This window comes from Cetorhinus maximus, unplaced genomic scaffold (genome assembly GCF_964194155.1).
Source record: "Cetorhinus maximus unplaced genomic scaffold, sCetMax3.hap1.1 HAP1_SCAFFOLD_1620, whole genome shotgun sequence".
Taxonomy (NCBI): Eukaryota; Metazoa; Chordata; class Chondrichthyes; order Lamniformes; family Cetorhinidae; genus Cetorhinus; species Cetorhinus maximus.
The window spans coordinates 1-20,894 of NW_027597560.1; the positions used below are offsets into that span (position 1 = coordinate 1).

The window sequence follows — 20,894 nt, forward strand, 5'->3', positions numbered from 1 at the left end:
GTCACAGATGATAAAATTTGGGTCAACAAACTTTTGTTACAGTCCAATGAACATAACAGCTCAGCCATCATTTCTCTATACTAAATAACGAATCATACTTTTAGTGTTCAAGGTGTTTGGTTTTAGAGTAAAGGGGATATAATTTAGGAATTCTAGATTTACTCAATTTAAAATCCAGTTGTAATTCTGATCATTTAATGCTTTCTCATAATTCATATGTTTGTCAGCAGATCATTCACATATTTACATTCAGCTTCCTACAGTACAGCACTGAAGGACTTCTCTTTTGTTTGTACTTTCCAAGAAGTTCTGAGATATGGGCAGCAGTGTGAATGTTGCCCTTTGGTCTTTCACTGCAAATGCTGAGGTACCAGGTTGCTTTTAAATATTCACAATCGTTTCTTGATGCTTTTATTTCTTCTACACCATTTCCTTCGAAATGCAGAGCACACAGATCACCTGGAAGGAGCTGCTTTTGTTGCCAGAAGCAATATTCCCAGCATCTCCACGACTCAATCTCACTTCTATCCAACTTCTTACTTTCAGTGAACAGACACGCTCAAGCTAATGCGTTAGCCAACACATCACCACCAGCATTGTGTGATCCACCTGTGAGTGCACAAGGACTGTTGAAGAGACATGCCCCAGGGACAGAGCAGTCTGACTCCAAACTTTCTCTTTTGATGGGGAAAGGCACACAGTACACCTCTACGGTGCCTGTATCTAAACACCATTTTAAGAGTGGATGAGAGACAGCAATGCCTTTGCAGCAATCTCAGAGCCGAGATTACTGTGTGCAGACAAGCATCCCAGCAAAGGGGAGGAGTGTTCCTTATAAACAACTAGACTGGCCTTTATGTAAGATACTGGGTCAGATGAAAAGTTCACTCAGAAACCTTGTGTGGAACTGCAGCACTCCTTCAACAGTTGGTCTCACACATTCCTCTGACAAGAACAGGCAATCAGATAGCTCAATCCTTTAGCATCATACCAAACAACTTCACACTGATCCCAAACAGTCTGAAAGGGAAGCTCAGTTTAATGTCTCTATCCTGACGCGTGGAAACAGACTGGCCACCTGATCAGAGATAGTGGCATCTTTTAATATTACACAACCTGACTGCCCAGGATAAGTAAACACAACGAAGGCGACTGGAGCTGCTGAATAGGTTACGTTCATTTACAGCTCCACACAGGTACATGAACAGCGGATGAAGCTGCATTAGCATAAATTGGAGGACAACTCTGGATAAACACATTAGCCAGAACATTGCAAAAAATAGGTCAGGTTTAAGCAGTGGAGTTATTTAAAGGATATGTCACAATCTCTTTCTCCTCATATACAAATAATTTAATAAAGATAATTTTTTAGTTCAGCTTAGTCAACTTAAAAAAAAATTGCACCCAGTAAGGTTTAGACATGTGGTAATATTGTTTGAAAACAAAGTTGGGGTCAGTTGCTACAGAATAAAAAAAGCTCAAAGAATGAGGTAACTGAGGACTTTCGACTGTACTGACCTCAAAGTGACAGCAACTTGGACGTCAATCTTCACATAATAGTGTTTTCCAGTAATTTTAGCTCTCCAGAGTTGCATATACATTAAACTGCATTAGCCAACAGAAATAGGAAGGGGAGTTTCTTCTAAGTATCACTGAACAAAAAACATAATATTTGGCTTTAATATCCAGCAGGAATAAATTTCCATATTTGTTTTGTACAGAATAGAAAGCAACTTTGATCTATAGGCTTCATAACATGATGACCCTGGTCAGACTGGCACTCCACTGGGCTCCAAGCCCTGAATCAAATCCATTTTGGTATCACTTTAGTTTAAGTAGCGTAATGTACCCCCACCCCCGCTCAATTTTTGAATGGTTCACCACCTTTGAGATGTTGCAATATTCTATTCTTAAACAGTGAGGCCTGCCCCACCTGCATTAACCTGTTACCTCCAGCCTAACACAGTCTCTTTCTAAAGAGTGAAAACATGAGAGCGAGCGAGCTTGGGTTCAAATGCCTGTTGCTAATATGAAACGGAGATAGGTATAGTGTTAATTGAGGAGACACGGTAGGGAGGTCTTGATGCAGTCCCCTCAGGTTGTTCGTTTCCCAGAACAGCGGCATCCTCATCCAAAGCAGCAGTTTGTTCACAATGTTCCAAGTCGGCATGGGGTTGGTGGAGGAAAAACTCTTCTTTGTCTCCAAAGTGCATAGTGATATGAACTAATCCATCCTCGGTCGTGGGAGTTGCTCTAAGCAGTCCCCAGCTGATGAATGCAACTCAACTTTGATAATTGGGTTTTCTTGTGTGCTGAAAAACTGGGCAGGTTTTTTCTGTTTCCTCAACCAGGTAGGCAGACCTTCCCTGCGAACAGGAGTCCCACGATTGTAAAGAAGATGGACAAGACAAATAGCACATACGATGACCCAACCTGGGTATTGTTGGGCAACTTGTACGGCTGCCCTCCAACTTCATTGATGTAAAATCCAATCGGAAATATTAGGGCTGCCATACAGAACAAGATCACTGCCGAAGAAGAGAGAGAAAATGAGTATACATTAGTTGTACATTGAGACAACATAATTCTTTAGATTTCCACAAACATTCCATGCTGATGTTTCAATTTTACTTGCTCATAATGTTAGTGATAAACAGTTGGACAAAAAAGTGTAATGGAGGTGGGGTGCAACACAACAACACACGTTTCCCTAATCACTGCTCAATGTACCTGTGTGTGCACCACACAAATATGTCTCTCATCTGAACACTCCCTGAATCCAAGCTTTTCCTCAAAACTCTACTGTAACATTTAACCATGTTATGTTTCATAGGGTGCAAAAAAGCCTGTTTTAAAAATATTCTGAATGTGGTTGACTCTTAATTGCCCTCTGAAATAGCCTAGCAAGCCACTCAGTTGTACCAAACTGCTACAAAGTCTAAAAGTGGACCATAAGGCATCAGCCTAGGCACTAGGAACGACATCGGCAAACCCAGCCCTGTCGACCTTGCAAGTCCTCCTTACTGATATCTGGGAGCTTGTGACAAAATTTGGAGAGCTGTCCAACAGGTCAGTCAAGGAACAGCCTGATATAATCATATTCTCCAAATCATACCTTACAGCCTATGTCCCAGACACCTCCAGCACTATCCCTGGGTATGTCCTGTTTCACTGGCAGGTCAGGCCCACCAGAGGTGGCAGCACAGTGCTATATAGTTAGAAGGGAGTTGCCCTGGGAGTCCTCAAAATTGACTCTGGGCCCCATGAAGTCTAATGGCATCAGGTCAAACACGGACAAGAAAACTTGATTACCACCTACTGTCCTTCCTCAGTTGATAAATCAGGAAGAAACACTGAGGGTGTCAAGGGCACAGAATATATTCTGGGTTGGGGACTTCAATATCCACCACCAGGACTGGCTTGGTAGCACCTTTATTTGACTGAGCTGGCCAAGTCCTGAAGGATATATCTGCCTGGGACTGTGGCAGGTGAAGGAACCACCAAAAGGGAAACACCTACCAGACCTTGTCCTCGCCAATCTACCAGTTGCAGATGCATCTGTCATGTAGGAACATAAGACTTAGGAGCAGGACATTCAGCCCTTTTTTTCTTCACATTGAGGGCACACTCCATAGTGTTGTGTGGCACTGCCCTCATGCTAAATGGGAAAGATTTACAACAGATCTAGCAACTCAAAACCGAGCATCTCTGAGGCACTGTGGGCCATCAGCAGCAGAACTGTATTCAACTATAATCTCTAACCTCATGGCCCAGCATTTCCCTCACTCTACCATTACCAACAAGTTGGTGGATCAACCCTGCAGGAGAGCATGTCAGGTGCAGCACCAGGCATACCTACAAAGGAGGTGTCAACCTGGTGAAGCTACAACACAGGACCACTTGAATGCCAAACAGAAGAAGCAGCAAGCGATAGACAGAGCCAAGTGATCCCACAACCAACGGATCAGATCTGAGCTCTGCAGTCCTGGAAAATCCAGTCGTGAATGATGGTGGACAATTAAACAACTTAAGAGGTGGCTCTACAAATGTCCCCACCCTCAATGATGGCGGAGCTCAGCACATTACTGCAAAAGACAAGGCTGAAGCATTTGCAACCGTGATCCATCTCGGCCTCCTCCTAAGGTCCCCAGCATCACAGATTCACTCCACGTGATATCAAGGAACTGCTGAAGACACTGGATACTGCAAAGGCAATGGGCCCTGACAACACTCCAACAATAATGCTGAAGATGTGCTCCAGATTAGCCACACACCTAGCCAAATTGTTCCAGTAAAGCTAAAACACTGTCATCTACACGACATAATGAAAAATTACCCAGGTATGTCCTGTCCATAAAAATCAGAACAACACCAATTACCGCCTGATCTATCTACTCTCAATCATTAACAAAATGATGGAAGGTGCTGTAGACAGCACTATCAAGTGGCATTTAAACAGCAATAATGTTCTCACTAATGCTCAATTTGAGTTCTGCCAGGACAACTCAGTTTCAGACCTCAATACAATGTTGGTCCAAACATGGACAAAAAAGCTGAATTCCAGAGGTGAGGTGAGGGTGACTACCCTTGACATCAAGGCAGCATTTGATTGAGTGTGGCATCAAGGAGCCCTAGCAAAGTTTGAAGTCAATGGGAATCAGGGAGAAAACACTCCACTGTTTGGAGTCATGCACAAAGGAACATAGTTGTGGCTGTTGTAGGCCAATTATCTCAGTCCCAGGACATCGCTGCAGGAGTTGCTCAGGATTGTGTCCTAGGCCCAACCATCTTCCTTCCATCATAAGGTTAGATGTTCACTGATGATTGCACAACCTTCAGTACCATTCAGATACTGAAGCATTCCAGATCCATTTGCAGCAATACTTGGACAATCTTCAGGCTTGGGTTGATAAGTAGCAAGTTACATTTGCACTACAAAAGTGCAAGGCAATGATCATCTCCAACAAGGCAGAATGTAACCACCTCCCCTTAACATTACACAGCATTACCATTGCTGAATCCCCTACAATCAACATTCCAGGCATTATCATTGACCAGAAACTGAACTGGACCAGCCCTATAAATACTGTGGCTACAAAAGCACATCAGAGGCTGTAATTTCTTTGGTGAGTAACTCATCTCCTGTCTTCCCAGTGTGTTCACAAGGTACAAGTCAGGACCATGATGGAATCCTCTCCAACAACACTCATGAAGCTCAACACCATCCAGGACAAAGCAGCCTGCTATATCAGCACCCCATCCACCACCTTAAACATTCACTCCCTCTACCACCAGCGATAAGTGGTAGCAGTGTGTAGCCTATATAAGGTGCTGTGCAGCAACTCATCAAATCTTCTTTGACAGCATTTTCCAAGCCAGTGACCTCTAACAACTAAAAGGGTATGGGCAGCAGACAGATGGGAACACCACCACCTGCAAGTTCCCCTCTAAGCCACACACCATCCTGACTTGGAACTATATCGCCCTTCCTTCACTGTTGCTGGGTTAAAATTCTGAGACTCCCTTCCTAACAGCACTTTAGGTGTACCTACACCAGGAGGGCTGCAGCAGTTCAAGGCGGCAGCTAAATAGCCCCCTCTCAAGGGCAATTAAGGGTGGGGCAACAAATGCTGGCCTTGCCCAAAATGCTAACATCTATGAAAGGATATGAAAAGAATTAGCTTATCATACCCAATGCTGCCTTTTCACAAATTGGTTTAATTGGGTCTGTGAGCATGTAAAATGAAGTCACACCACAGGTCAACTGTGATTGTCTGAAAACGTGCCCCAATACTTGCCTGCTCAACATGGTTAGAATTTAAGCCAACAAGACTGGAATGGAAAATATTTCCTACCCCCTTATAATCGAGTTTCATTCATTATGAAAGGGGAGATGCACAGACACAACATTTTATTTTGACATAGCAACAAGGTAAATTGAACTGATCCTTTTCTGCTGTCAAGGCAATAATCTTGCAGTTATTTGTGGGAATGATTCTCAGTTAAAGCTCGCTGCAACACTGAGGGCTATGAATTCTTGTCTGCACAACAAATTCTGCTCAACCCAATTCAAACTGAATGCACTTGAAGTGAGCTCTGATTATGCATTTAAAGGGTGCAGTCAGAACACACATGCCACACAGATGTTACTCTCTCAATATGAGCCTCTTGTTTTAAAATACATTTAATCTAATAAAATGGGAGAACTGAATCCAAGCTCACTACCAACGCTTTAGTTGCTCCAGTTACTATAGAAACCGATCTGATGATACTATGACTGGTATCTAAGCTGGCTAGATGTGCTAAGACAGCTGCGTACATGCCACAAATGACAGAAAGGCTTCATAGGCCTGTCCAGGCTCATCATCAGAGCCCCCCTGCCCAAAAATCAGCCATGTCAGCTGTTTATACAGCTGGCACTGGTATCAAAGCTATGGAACAGGGTCACCTCACTCACTAGTACACACCACAGATACACTTCCGCCTTGCCACTGACTCTGTATCCACTGTTGGCAGCCACATAAACACCACTCTATAAACTGTGCATTCTTTGATCCTGCATTCAGTATTTTCCAGAGAATTTGCTGGCTTTACTCTGTCATGACATTACCTAAGAGTTCTGGTATTACAAGTCGAGAAATTAAGATTTCACAGACCTGGGGAGAGCACACTTATACTCAGAGGTGGACAGTAACCATGGCAACTCAATTACTTTCAAAACTAGCAATTTCTGATGTTATATACATCGGTACACGATAACAAGAAAAGCTGAATGCAAAATCTGAAAGACAAAAGCCCAGGAAATTCCAAAAATACACAACGAACCTTGCAGCGCCAATGTTGGAATAAAAGACAAAACAATATTGCAGGTGATCAAAGGATCTTCAAGAACATCATCAATCTACTTTTTATCTTTCAGATGCTGTTGGACAGGATTCTCTGCACTTGCATAAAAATGTTCCATCTTTAACATTTCCCAGCTCTGATGAAAGGGCACAGGCCTGAGATGTTAACTCCGTTTCTCTCTCCACAGCTGCTGCCTGACATGCTGAGTATTTCCAGCATTTTCTGCTTTTATTTCAGGTAGAATTCAGCTTTTGCAGAATCACAGCATTTGCTATCTTTGTTCCTGGGAATCTCATTTCCCCACACTGAGGATAGTGCAGGCAAGAGAATGCTTCGAGGCAACGCACCTTGATTTAGATCAAGGAGGTCTGATCCAGAGACCGCAACAGTAATCATAATAAGCTCTTTTGAGATTTTACAACTATAAGCTCAAACCCAACTAAAGGGTTAGTCAATCATTGATATCTGCTGCTTCTGCAAAAGCCTTCAAAACTGGGTTGACAAGATGTGATGAGTGGGGTGCCACAGGGATCAGTGCTGGGGCTTCAACAATTTACAATTTATGACAATGGCTTGGTTGCTAAATTTGCTGATGACACACCAAAGATAGGTAGGAAAATAAGTTGTGAAGAGGAGATAATATATCGATGTCCCTTCGCAGATCCTTAAGTGAATGGGCAAACATTTGGCAGTTGGAGTAGAATGTGGAAAAATGTGAACTTGTCCACTGTGGCAGGAAAAATAGAAAAGCAGTATAATATTTAAATGGAGAGAGATTGCAGAACTCTACAGTACAGAAGGATCCGGATGTCCTGGTACATGAATCTCAAAAAGTTAGTATGCAGATATAGCAAGTGATTAGGAAGGCAAGGAGAATGGAATATAAAAGTAGGGATGTTTTGCTACAGTTGTACAGGGTGTTGGTGGTACCACATCTGGAGTACTGTGTACATTTTTGGTCTCCTTATTTAAGAAGGAATATAAATGAGTTAGAAACAGTTCAGAGAAGTTTCACTCCACTGATACCTGGAATCGGCGGGGGGGGTTATCTTGTAAGAAAGGGTTGGACAGGCTGGTCCTGTATCCATTGGAAGTTAGAAGAACGAGAAGTGATCTTACTGAAACATACAAGATCCTGAGGGGACTTGACAGCCGAATGCTAAAAGGATGTTACCACTTGTGGAAGAGACTAGAACTAGGGAGTCACAGTTTAAAACTGAAGGGTCTCCCATTTAAGACAGAGTGAGAAGAAATTTTTTCAGAGGGTCGTGAGTCTTTGGAACTCTCTTCCCCGGAAAGTGGTGGAGATGGGGTAATTGAATATTTTTAAGGCGGCAGCAGCAGATAGGTTCTTGACTAACAAGGGAGTCAAAGATTATTAGGGGTAGGTGCAATGTGGAGTTGAGGCCACAATCAGATCAGCCACACTATCATTGTAAAAAGGTGGGACAGCTAGGACCCATACAGGTTTGCAAAGTAATACCTTTTATTTGGAAGAAGTAATTGGAGTCAATGGATAAGTTGTTCAACGTAAGAACAAGTTGAGTCAGGCAGAGGTTGAGGACAGATTGCACCTCCATTCAAAGAAGAAGCGAAAAGCCTTCAGGCTGTCCTGGTGGAAGGCAGAGGTACAGAGGGTTCAGGTGTCCGTGATGAAAAGGAGGCAGTTATGGTTAGGAACCTTGAGATGAAATTTATCAAAGTGAGTGACTGGTGTTGGGGTGGCAGCAATCTCCCTGTAGGTCTTCACATTCTGTGGTGAAACAGCAAAATAACATTTCTGTCTAGACTTAATGACACTCCCTATGCTTCCACAGACAAAATTGTGGTTTCTAGTGCACCTGGAGCTGGCACACAAACCCGGCTTAAAAACTCAAGTATCGCATCTCAGACCAGTAAGGTCTTGTGATTGTGACATAAAGCTCCTTCTCATCTACCAAGGCGACCAGCCAAATCCTTTATGCCACATCACCTGTTTCTCTGCAGAACTTGAATTTTGACTGCAAATCTTTGAATGCAATGATAAATTACATTGCTAAACAAGACTGCTACCATCAGCGATAGACTTGTTGCCAGGACCAATGTTTTCCCCCAGAAAGGGAAAGTGCTACACAAGGAAACAGAAACATTACAAGTGTTCTTAGCCCCTCCCGATGCACCTTATCTGACCACGCCACTCCTACTCCACCCCCGAAAGTGGCTCTCTGCCTCTCAACGTGGGATAACTAGGCTGGCATGGCATGCACCCCTGTCCCCAAAGATTCAGACCTGATACACACTCACCCTATGCTCTTCCTTTCAGAATGGCAGTCCAGTTGCCCCATATTAACTTACCCTATCCTTTTCACCCATTGTATATGATGCAGTAAGCATCAGTGTATTCCCAGACAGGAAACATTTATCTCCCTTTTTGTTACGGACACTTACACAATCCATTCTCTTTTATAGAGGATATAAATTCCCCCAAATAAAAGTGGTTTATAAACTTTCCACCCCATTAATTAAAAGGTGGAGATGGATTTTATTCTTGTTGTAAAACATGTTTGAAACTGGACCATAGCAACTGAATTCAGGAGTAAAGAGAAATAAAGGAAGCATCTCAGAAAAGAGCCAAGGAAATGAAGGAAACTATTAAAATGAAAAGCAGGAAACCAGAGAAGCAAACTGCAATCGGAGCTGAGAAAAATAACATTTTCAATCATGTGCATATGAAACCAGGATTTATGTAACGAGTTTGGGGAGACTGACTATTCACGTGCACAATATTAGGAGAGGACTTACTGGTTAGGAACAGGTTATTTGCGCTTTTCATGAAGGTACATTTCATGGAGATAATCACTAAGGGATGGGGCATTTTGTAAAAGAGCTACATATTAATAGAGGGAATTATTAAGAAGATTCTCACAGTATAGGTAATGTATCCAGTAAAAAGCAGGGGGGTGGGTTGGGGGGAGGGTTGTGGGGAGAAAACCCAGTAAATGTGGTAGCACCTTTTAAAGAAAGGGAAGTCGTCCTTGGCAATTACAGGCTGGTACAGCTTGACTTCAGTTGTTGCAAAAGTACCAGAGTATTTTTCAGGAATGACTGTTGAAAAATATCTAGTTTTCTGAATATAAGTAATAGGCTATACCTCAAATTCACTGAAGGTATGACAGGAATCCAATGCATTTTCTGTTCTCTAATTTGTACTTTACTCCCACCTCTGGATCTCAAAATCATATAACAGTTACTGGTCTAAAATAAAAGCAAAATACTGTAGATGCTGGAAATCTGAAACAAAAACAAAAATTGCTGGAAAAACTCAGCAGGTCTGACAGCATCTGTGGAGATAAAGACAGAGTTAACGTCTCGAGTCCGTACGACAGTTACTGGTCACTTGGTTAACAGTGCAACAACTCCCAATGCCCTGCCACTTTTAAGCTGCTCAAGTATTGCCTGGATGCAACTTGCCCGTTACCTCCACTGCCAGCCCCTGCCCCGACTTAAACTTTACATCCCTGTTAGAAGGATGAGCTTTACTTAGTGCATCTCTCTCTCACGCCTTTATGCCAGCCACACACTCTGGTGGCGGAACAACTTGGGGCATAGGATATGGAAGAAACCACAGGCATAAATCTATGTTCTACCAGTCAGTGAAGCACTGTTACTAGACTTCCAAAAGCATTTCAAATGTTGCCTCACAAGGGACTGAGAGTGAAAAGGTCCATGGAATTAGGAGGGATTATAGTTAAGTCGGTATAAAACTGGCATCCTTCATACTCCATTACCGACTCTACTGTTAATTAATTCAGCTGGGATGTTAAATAAAAAATGGACATCGAAGGTTGAGTCTCTAAGAGCCTTCCCTCGATTAACTAATGTTGGAAACAGAAGGCAATTATAACTGAACATTATTTAAGTAAGGGAAGGCTCTTAGAGCTCGACCTTCAATGTCCATTTTTCATTTAACAACCTAGCTGAATGAATTAACAGTAGAGTCAGTAATGGAGTACAAAGGGCACCACTAGAAGAGATCTAAAGACACATGGTGGATCATTTATGGTGAAACAGGATCTACCTATATATCGCCAGCAGTAGTTCCTTGGAATCGAGGATGACGTCCATCAGGCTTGGTGCGATTATGGGCAGAATTTTTCCCTTGGCGGCGGGTGCGCACCCGACATGCTTGAGTGTGAAATAGTGTGTGATGACGTCGGACAAGCATCCCAACATCATTGTGCATTCGCGTGATATTTCAGTCGGCAGGCGCGTGCGAGAGCTGGCAGTGTGCCCGGTGACAATTAAGATACTTATTAAGGTCATTAACGCTGCAATTACTGGGGACTTTTCGTTGCCTGTCCAACATTACAGTTGGCGGGCAGGCAAATCGGTCAGGTGGCCTTTGCCTTTTTGAGGAAACCTCATCAAAGGGCGGGATGAGGTTTCCGAGAACAATTTTTTTAAAAAGATAAAAATGTGTGGACAGAATTTTCAGCATCCATATGTTTAGGTGACTCATTCTGATGCATGGACAGTTTGTTTGGCATTCTAAAATCTTTATTTATGGCTTTTGGATTCTTCAGCTCCAAGGCAGCACTCTGCCTTCAGGAAGTTTTCTATGAGCACGCCCCCCTGCCCGCACTGACTTCAGCGCTCGTCCTCCTCCCGGCAGCACTTTAGTGTGCCTTTCATGCTGGCTAACCATTAATTGGCCAGCCAGCGTGAAATTGGGGTCAGGGGCCGATCACAGGTGGCGGTCGTTTTCTGGCCACTCCCGGGCCCGCTGACCGCACCCACACTCTGAACTCAAAATCCTGCCCTATATGTCTATATATATATCTATATATATATATATATATATGTGTGTGTGTGTGTGTGTGTCTCTATGTCTATATTTATAAATATTTTTAAAATATATATATATATATATACACACACTATATATAAATGCAAAGGCGGTTTATCAAAGAATTGTGAATTATTTTGTAATGTAATAATGGCCGAGGTAATCTGCACTCAGATTAACAACCAGTTAGTAATGGCTGCAATGATCTGAGGAATGTTGAGGCCATTTTACCCGCAGCTAAAAAATTATTCCCAACTTGTGAAGGTATGTGGCATTCTTCTACCTTTGTACCCTTTTTGTCTGTACTATTCTCTGTAACGCTGCTGGAACCTAAGTGGAGTCTCAACCACTTATACAGCATGTGAACACAGGGAGATCAATACTTATCTTGCAGAACAGACAGCATTAACTCACTCTGCAGACCCATATTACATGTCTCCCATTGGCAAACTTGTGCAATGTGGAAGAGCCTTTAAGTTATACTACTGAATACCACATATATCACTCTCACCACCCTCTATCCAGGATTCCTCAACCTGCAGGATCACCTTTTCACCTGAGGGTTTGCCTTCACTTCTTGCTGCCATAGCTCCGCTTAAATCTTGAAAAAGATGTTAAGTTCTTAACTCTTAAAAAAGAAAAGGCTACATAGAAGCACTGCACTTAAAGTTGCCAGCTGGTACCAGAGGGACCGAGGTTAAAGTGAGAAGCTGTCAGACAAACCAAGAAAGAAAGGGCAAAGGACAGGCATTGACCTTTTTGGTGCCTCCTGTTTTGCTGCAGCTGCATAGCAATATTAACCAGACTGAATGAAATAAGCAGCCGCAGCTTTGAGTGCTGCATCTGGATTGCATATGTATGAGAAGGCTACAGATGTGACAGAAGGGTAAGTGAAATGGATTGCTCGGGATGGTATTTGGAGTGGGGTTTTTTAAAAACAGGAACTGTCTTGAAATGATGGTTAGAAAGGTAAACAGCTTTGCCATCATCAAAAATTGAATTACAAAGAATTTTTAAGTACATATTTGATTTTTTTTAAAAAAAACAGTAGTGAATCACAATGACATGAGCACTGGCATGGAGAATTTATCATTAATAGGTACTGTAAAGACATTTTTGTAAGAATTGCGCCTCTGGAAAAACAGTTTGCCTGCTTTATATTAGAGCATGACAGTGGGGACTGGAATACCACTGACAGCGCACTACCAAGTGAAAAGGGACCCAAGTTAATTGAATTAATGTCAAGAATTAATGATACCATCATTAACCTCAGGATGCCTTAGTTACGTAGCTTGTAATTGAGGTCAGAGCGCTAGAAATATAAACGAAGGTTCTAGACAACTCTACTGTAAATCATACCTCAACACTGTATAAAGCAGATGTTTAGCATTTCTGTATTTTTAAGAAGTTTTCAACTATTTACATAATTAGTCCTTGTAATAATTTGTTATTGCCATATCAAAATGCAAGAGGTCGTTGGTCATCTGACAAAACCATGTCACTGCCTGTATTATGATCGACCGACAGCCCCATCTTTGAAAAAAGTAGGGGTGTTGGTCTTGGCTCAGTGGCAGTGCTGTTAATTTCTCTGCTGCTGTACCCCCTGTTATGTTATGTTATGCATGCTGTGGAATTACTGATGTTTGGAATTGGGCACTATGGCAGTAATTTAGTCTAGTGTGGTCTTGACAAGTCAGGACAGCAATTTATGAATGGCGTCTCAAGTCCAAGATTAAAATACAGCCTCATACTGTCATTTTAATAGGGAATGTAAACTTAAAACATACAGTTCATCAATTTAGTATATAATTGTAGACAATAACTGAAAGACAGAGAGGTTTTCTCAAATCAGAAGTTTGTGTCATTCACTGCTAGTTTAAAGTATTGCTCTCAACTCTATAATCAAAGCGCATGTTGGCTAAAAGTTAGCATTCAGGTGCTGCAGCTGGTCGCTGTCCTATCACTCACTCTTTCCCAGTCTTTTCCTGGGTCACTTTTCTATGACTCAAACATTTCTAATCACTTTCTGCTGGAGTTTCCAGTCACTTACTCTCCCTCCTACACCTTGGTCTTTCCTTTCAATGTTTGCAGTTTCTTCTCCATTTTATAAAAAAAATTCTACCATAATTTTGTTTTTAAAACTTGAGTAAAACTTCTTACTTTGAAATCAAAGCAGCACATATACTTGTAAATATGATCCATAAACAGTTTTTCTAATCTTTTCTTGGTGTGCACAGTTTCTTTAAAATGTGGTTTGTTTATACAATGACATGCTTTACATTCTATTGCAATGTGTTCCAACAGTGTATTTTTGTCACTAACCTCCAACCCCATTTGATAATTTTTCCTGCATTTGCTTTCTCTTGTTAATAAATCTTTAAAGCAAAATCAGCTCTTAGAATGCACTTAAAGTTTAAGCTGCAATTTCCTGATTGACAAGTGGCATTGCTGCAGAACATATTCACCAAAAACATGTTTGCAAACAGTAAAATGTCATTTTAATCAGTTAGCTTCTTCACAGTGAAAACAGTCTGGGCTCCAAATTTAAATAGGTTCAATTTGAATCAAAAATGTTTCTTCAGTCACAATGGCAGCAATTCAGAAAAACTTCAAAAATCCGAAAGGATATGTCATGGAGACACTATGATTCTCATGGTTAGAACGCTGTTTGTGATACACAAATACCTATTAAGGATAAATACTGTAAAATAAAGCAGAATTTTCAGATTTTTTTCAATCCATTTTTTGGTGAACTAACATTCTTCGTAGTTTTTCAGTACAACAGACAATAAGACTCTTCTTTCCCCCACTTCTAACTTTTGCCATTCCAGGAAGTGCAAGAAGCACCCTCACCCGAATGGTTTTTGGGCTTTGAAGTACAACAACAAAAGGCATCATCACCTTTCTCGTCTTACATCCACATTCATGTCCGATTCATCAGGGTTAATGATTAGGGTCGTAACTCTGCTAATTTGTTTGCCTGCCTGCCCTAGCCTAGGGGCATGAAGCCCAAATGTAACAATCAGTTGTTGCTGTACTGGAATCTGCTCCTCAGCATGTAATGGTGGGCAAACCAAGATAGTCAGGCCAAGTTAATTGGAGAACTATAATGAACTTTAAATCATTTTGCTATCTATCAGATAGGACACTGACACAAGCATGACACAAGGTCATTCACCTCATCTGCCCTCTGAATATTATGTATGACAAGGGTTATGTATTAAATCTACTCCAGTCTAACGGGAAGGGCAAGCAACCATGAGAAATAGGTCCCAAATCTTCCCTCCCCCCCAAGGGTATCTAGCAGAACTGTACAGTTCATCCAATATCACATCCACATTGTTCAACTCTGACGAGCAGCATTCCACAGATGCAACCATGATCCGAACAAGCACAAAAGCCATTGTTCCACACAGCATTTTCTTCAATATTTTACAAGTGTTTTTTCTTAAAACAGACAAATGATACATTGGTTGTGCTTGCTGAATGGTTTTCTACATTCCATCAGATTGTACTCGTGCTCTCTAGTTCCACAATCACAGTTTGAAGCTAAATAGATTGTTTACTCCAGAATTCTGGAATCAGTTGGTCACCTTTTGAAAATGTTTACATAGTGCGGTGAGAGGGCCAGCAGATATTCTGTGCATGAATTCCCTGCACTTGTCAGGCTGACCTACTCATACAACAATTGTTAATCACCAAATATATATGAAATCTTTGTTTACATTTTTAACCCTCACTTTTTCCACTCAATGTCATCCCTCTTTTAACTGAAAGGATCTAGCAGCCTAGTTTGCCATCTTCCAATTAGCCCCAAATTCTGCTCCACAAGTGGCCTACAAGAGACATTTACCTACAGATTAGATGCGCTCCTATTTTCCATCCTCAGTCTGTTTTGCTAAGTGGCTCGTCTATTAGGCTGCTAAGAGCTTGTTATTAAAAGAAATCAGAATAAAAGTTGCGATAGGGATTGCACACTTCCAGTCAAGGATCAATGTTCTAACCTACATTCCCTGAGCTAGGCAGTCAGATTTCTATATTTATTGACCTATTAGCATGTTATTTCCATTGCTGCATTACTAGAAAAAAGCACTTTCTGCAATAATGGCATTATACTGTAAGTAGCTGACACTGTCAAAAGGCTAGGACAGGGAGATAGCTTGAAAGAAATGCAGAACTTCCTGGTCAAAAAAAGGATTGATTTTTTTTTAAGGAAGTCAGGATGAGAGCAGAAAGATCATAACAAGTGGTTATGCTTAAAAACTGTATTTTTCAGCTAAAGTTATCATCTAAAAGTAAACATCAGGTGCCAAAACCATCCCAGGGCATGGTCTAAAAGGACTTTTTCAAAATTCAGACCGAACAAAGGTGTGGTCCTCATATGCCCTTTAATGATTTAAAATACAAATTTCAAGGAACACTCGTTCAAGCTTGCTCACAGAACCTGTTGTACCAGAGAACAGACTGGATCATTTACCAGTGTTGGCTCCATGTCAATTCAACAAAATTGCTGTCACTTTGGGATTTACTTCTGTACAGAACACTTTTTGTCTGACCTGTTTGTATAGGTATAAACTTCACAGAAATAGCTTCTACATTTCTTGTTTTTAAACATTCAAATATTCCAGGCTCGTCTGAAGTCGCAAATGGCACTACATAAATGCAGGTTTTCTTTTTCCTTTAATACTTAAATCAACAATAATTATTTTGTTGGTTCTCACAAGATTTGCAAATACTAGATTTCGCAGCTGTGCAAATACTTCTCTTCACCTTTCCTCCTCCCAACTCTTTGGTTCTAGTTTCAACATAAATTGACCAACAACAGCCAAACCTCAAATTACTTGAGCATAAAGAAAAATTTTATAAACCATTATTAAATCCTTTATAATCCACCAATCCAAGGGGATTTTTTTTTAATTGAAGCATTCATCAGGATAAGAAAATTGATGCTTGGCCAAAGAATGCCATCTGTAAATTACAATTTGCAGTAGATTGTACCTCTTGTGCTGTCATGTCAAAAACTGCACAATTGTTTGCAGTCCATTCTTAGTCGGGATATAATTAATTCACTGCACAAAGGGATTAACTCACATTTATTAACCTCAACAGAGAATTCTGTGTCTAAACAGCCCCATTACAGGCTGATGAAAGCTAGGTTGCTCAGAAGTACTGTTAGCATTTTGTGCTTGTTGCTAATAGCAGGCCAGTGAAAGCGAGGAACCTATAGACCAGGGCTGTTTCAGGGATAACTTTCACTGGGAAGGGAGTCTGTTTAGTAAATAAATTTGGCCAATGTCATAAATTTAATCATGTTAGCACGAAAGATTGTACCTTCAACAATTTGTCACGCCTGACAGCGGCAAAATAATGATCATACTGTTGCTGTAGTCACTCCTGTAAGTTTGGGGTGTTCAAACATTCCACTTGCACTCTAATTGAGATTCTGGGAAACCCAAGCTGTTCACAATGTGCAAGTTTCAAGAGTTTGGGAGTTTAAAAATGAAATCAAAAAGAACTTACTACCAGCGAAGGCTATCCAGCGGGCATATTTGGTGGTTTCTCTTCGCCAATGTGAAGCCACCAGCAAACCACATGTTACCGTTAATGAAATAATGCCCAGAATAATGAAAAACAGTGTTGTGACCCATTCGGGTGGAAGACGTGGAGGGACACATGTTCGGTCACGACCATGGATGGTTTGACACTGACGGACGAGGCCAACTGTCAGAGCACCTGTGGGAGCAAATAAAAGAGACAAAACAAATTACCCTTCAGTTTGTACATAATACAACACTCTGTTCACTTAATGTAAACCTACAAACAAGCTCATACCAACCCTCTGGAGATTGAAGGTAGTAGCATCTCTACATGGACATATTCACACAACTCAACAAACAGAGGGATAGTATACAAAATATACCACTTTAGTAAGTGTCTCCTGTGGTATACTCCCACATTTGCCTCCATTATGAATCCAGTTTCATTAACCACATCTAATTAGAAATCAGACACAACGCACAAAACCTGGTCAGATGGACTGAGATACAAACCCACATGGAAAGTCTACTCTCCAGTGGAAAAAAATATTAATTTGCTCAGAAAGCCTCAAATCACAGAAGCAAAACTGAAATATTATACAAGTTAACCAATTTTCTACTGCAGGAATGGTCTTCCCTTCTGCTTTGAATGCAAATCACACCATATATTAACGAGGGCAAAACAAAAGTAGAGCTTTGTCCCTTCTAAGAGTTCAGAGACACAAGGAGTCACAATATCTACATTTAGTTGCATCATCTCATTATACACAAGGCCTGACTGTAGCTTATTTGAAAGTGGCAGCCACACACTAAATTGATAGAAAGAAGGAAGCTCGAAACTGGTTGCACTTGGGAGGATGTGTTGTATGACAAGGTTGAGCTAAGATCCAGGAGGTGAATACATGTTTTAATATCTTCCCAATAACTGAATCATGTCAGGATAATGCAGAGGTGGGAAGAGACAAACTAATTTAAGAGGACAAAAGCAAAATATTGTGGACGAAGGTAATCTGAAATATAGACAGAAAATGCTGGAAATACTCAGCAGGTTAGGCAGCATCTGTGGAGAGAGAAACAGAGTTAATGTTTCAGGTTGATGATCTTTCATCAGAAATGAAAGATTATCGACCTGAAATATTAATTGTTTCTCTCTCCACAGATGCTATCTGACCTGCTGAGTATTTCCAGCATTTTCTAATCTTAAAGACAGCGAATGTTTGATTTCAAGTTGCCGCACCAAGACAACAGTGCTTTGCCTGTGAAGTGCTTCACAAAGCTGCCCTGAAGACTGTGATCCACAGTCTATACCAAGGTTGTTCGTATTGACAAGATAGATGTCCCTAACAACATTCGGACTAAGTGTCGTTAATAGGATGGGAAAAAAATACCACGTAAGCCAATACAATTTAACACTGTGCTCTTAAATCACCATATCAGACTGCTACCAGCACAAGTGACAGACACCACCCCACCCCCACTAGAGCTGTACTTTGAATATCCTGTTTTCCATTCTTAATTAGCACTTTTCTCAGACAAAGACCACCACCTTCAACACCTCTTTGACCCTTTTGTCTGTGACATCTTTTGATTATCTGCTCACACCACACCCTCAATGTGTCTCTTCCCCCCTCACCCCCCCCACCCACCTTAAACCAATTTATATTTCTCCCTTGTTGAAACTATGCTGCAGTTCTGCCGAAGGGCCATGAAGGCTCGAAACGTTAACTGATTTCTTCTCCGCCGATGCTGCCAGACTTGCTGAGTTTTTCCAGGTAATTCTGTTTTTGTCAAGTGACAGACATGTTATAATCAGTCCTTCACCAGAACGTAATACAACTCAAAGTGCTCTCTCTTGGTGTGACCAAAATTTGAAGGGGCAGAAGCGCGAATGATACTGTTGCTCATGTTTCATTGGGCTTCTAGACTGGAATATTTCAATGCTCTCATGGCTGACTTCCCATTTTCCATCTTACATAAGCTTGAGATCAACCAAAACTCTGCTGCCCATTTCCTGACTCAAACCAAAGAGTTGTTCCTAAAATCTGTAATATCATAATTACACATTTGTGACATGGGACGGGGTTTTCCGGTCCTAACCAGACCCAGAAATTCCCACCAAAAGTCGATTGATGTTTTGCTGGGTCACTGTGTTTTCCAAGGGCCCATTCAGCTTTACAGGTCTAAGCTGGTGTGTATATGCCACTTAAGTCTCCTCCCACCCCTCCCCATCTTAGCCTTCTTTTCTCCCTCGTGCTTATTCAGCTTCCCCTTGATCTAATAAAACACGATATCGCTGGCAAAAAGAAGTGCTTTCCAAAACAGTCTGAATTCATCAAATCTGAAACCAAAGGATCCGATTTATCTGTACGTTTGGGAAGATTAGCTGAAAAGTACATCTCTTATTCTCCTTTTCCTCTGTCCATGAATTTTCTTCCCTCTTTTTTTAACCGAATTCCCTTGTTTCTGAATTACAAAACGGAGAAGGTTGATTCTCCAAGAAGGTAATTGCTACCTGTCGGATAGCACATCTCTGTGGACATCAGGTAAGGCGAGAGCCAGCTTGATCTCTGGCCCCCCTGAAGAAGCCAGCTTACACTGACTGTGGAGGCCACTTGGGTACACAATTGGATGGTCAGCTGTGGCTCAGTATGTAGTACACTCACCTCTGAGTCAGATGTTTGAGAACTCAGAAAACTCCAGAAACTTGAGCACAAAACCTAGGCTGACCACTACAGTACTGAAAAAATGCAGCATGGTCAGAGGTGCCAATTTTAAAACTTGACATTAAACCGGGACCTCAATATGCTCATTAAGATCCCAATAGATCCTGTGGCACTATTGCTAAGAAGATTTCTCCAGAGTTCTGGTTAATATTTATCCCTCACTTAAAACAGATTATCTGGTTATTACTTTGCTGTTTGTGGGAGTTTTCTGTGTGCAAAGTGGCTTCCATGTTTCCTAAATTACAACAGTGAGAACACTTCAAAAGTACTTCATTGACTGCAAAATGCTTTTGAATGTCTTAGGTCATGAAAGGCACTACATAAATGTTAGGCTTTCTTTCTTATAGAACCTCAGCATGAGTCAGGAATTGAGAGAAAAAGAACTGGTAGGGATTTTTAAAAAATAATCTGCATCGTCAACATTTGCAGCCAGCCTGCTGCTCTCACTACAGCTGCAAGCAACGTTGGTAGAACTGGCTTCAATGTGCAAGTTTCCAGTTGAAATTGTAGACTCACTGTGGAACAAACACAACACTGGATGAGTAAGTGATGAATCGTGGACTGCGTCATGCTCAAGTGCAAGAGGAGGACTGCTCATCTGCACACAATGGGTGGGATTTTCCGCACCTGCCCACCGCTGGGATCTTTCGGTCCCGCCGCAAGTCAATGGACTTCTGGGCTGGGGCACCGCCTCGCCCGTGGCGGTTCCCGCCCACGACGGGGCTGGAAAATCCCAGCCAATATCTCTTGCACTCTAACACCACCAATCAAATATCCTCCAATTAAATCAAAGAATGGATTTATCTCATCATTTAGCCACATAGCATTCTGCGTTATAACAACCTGGTTGCACTCCTCTAGTTAGCCAGCAAGAACAAGTCTAAAAAGGGACAGCTCACCCGTTACATGTACCCTTGGTTGGCAGCAGTTAAAAGGGCATGGATAATGGTGGTCAGTCTATTA

At 41.5% G+C, this 20,894-nt stretch overlaps 1 protein-coding gene across 1 annotated transcript in view; it reads right to left on the reverse strand.

Moving 5' to 3' along the window:
- Nucleotides 1-6: 6 nt before the first annotated feature.
- The window catches only part of LOC144676458 (uncharacterized protein C16orf52 homolog B), a 72,987-nt gene continuing 52,099 nt past the window's right edge, over nt 7-20,894 (reverse strand). The window contains exons 2-3 of the mRNA XM_078536873.1: nt 17,192-17,404; nt 7-2,528 (exon numbers count right to left, since the gene is read on the reverse strand). Coding sequence (XP_078392999.1) covers nt 2,344-2,528; nt 17,192-17,404 — 398 coding nt within the window. The 3' untranslated portion in view covers nt 7-2,343. The remainder of the gene's footprint in view (nt 2,529-17,191; nt 17,405-20,894) is intronic.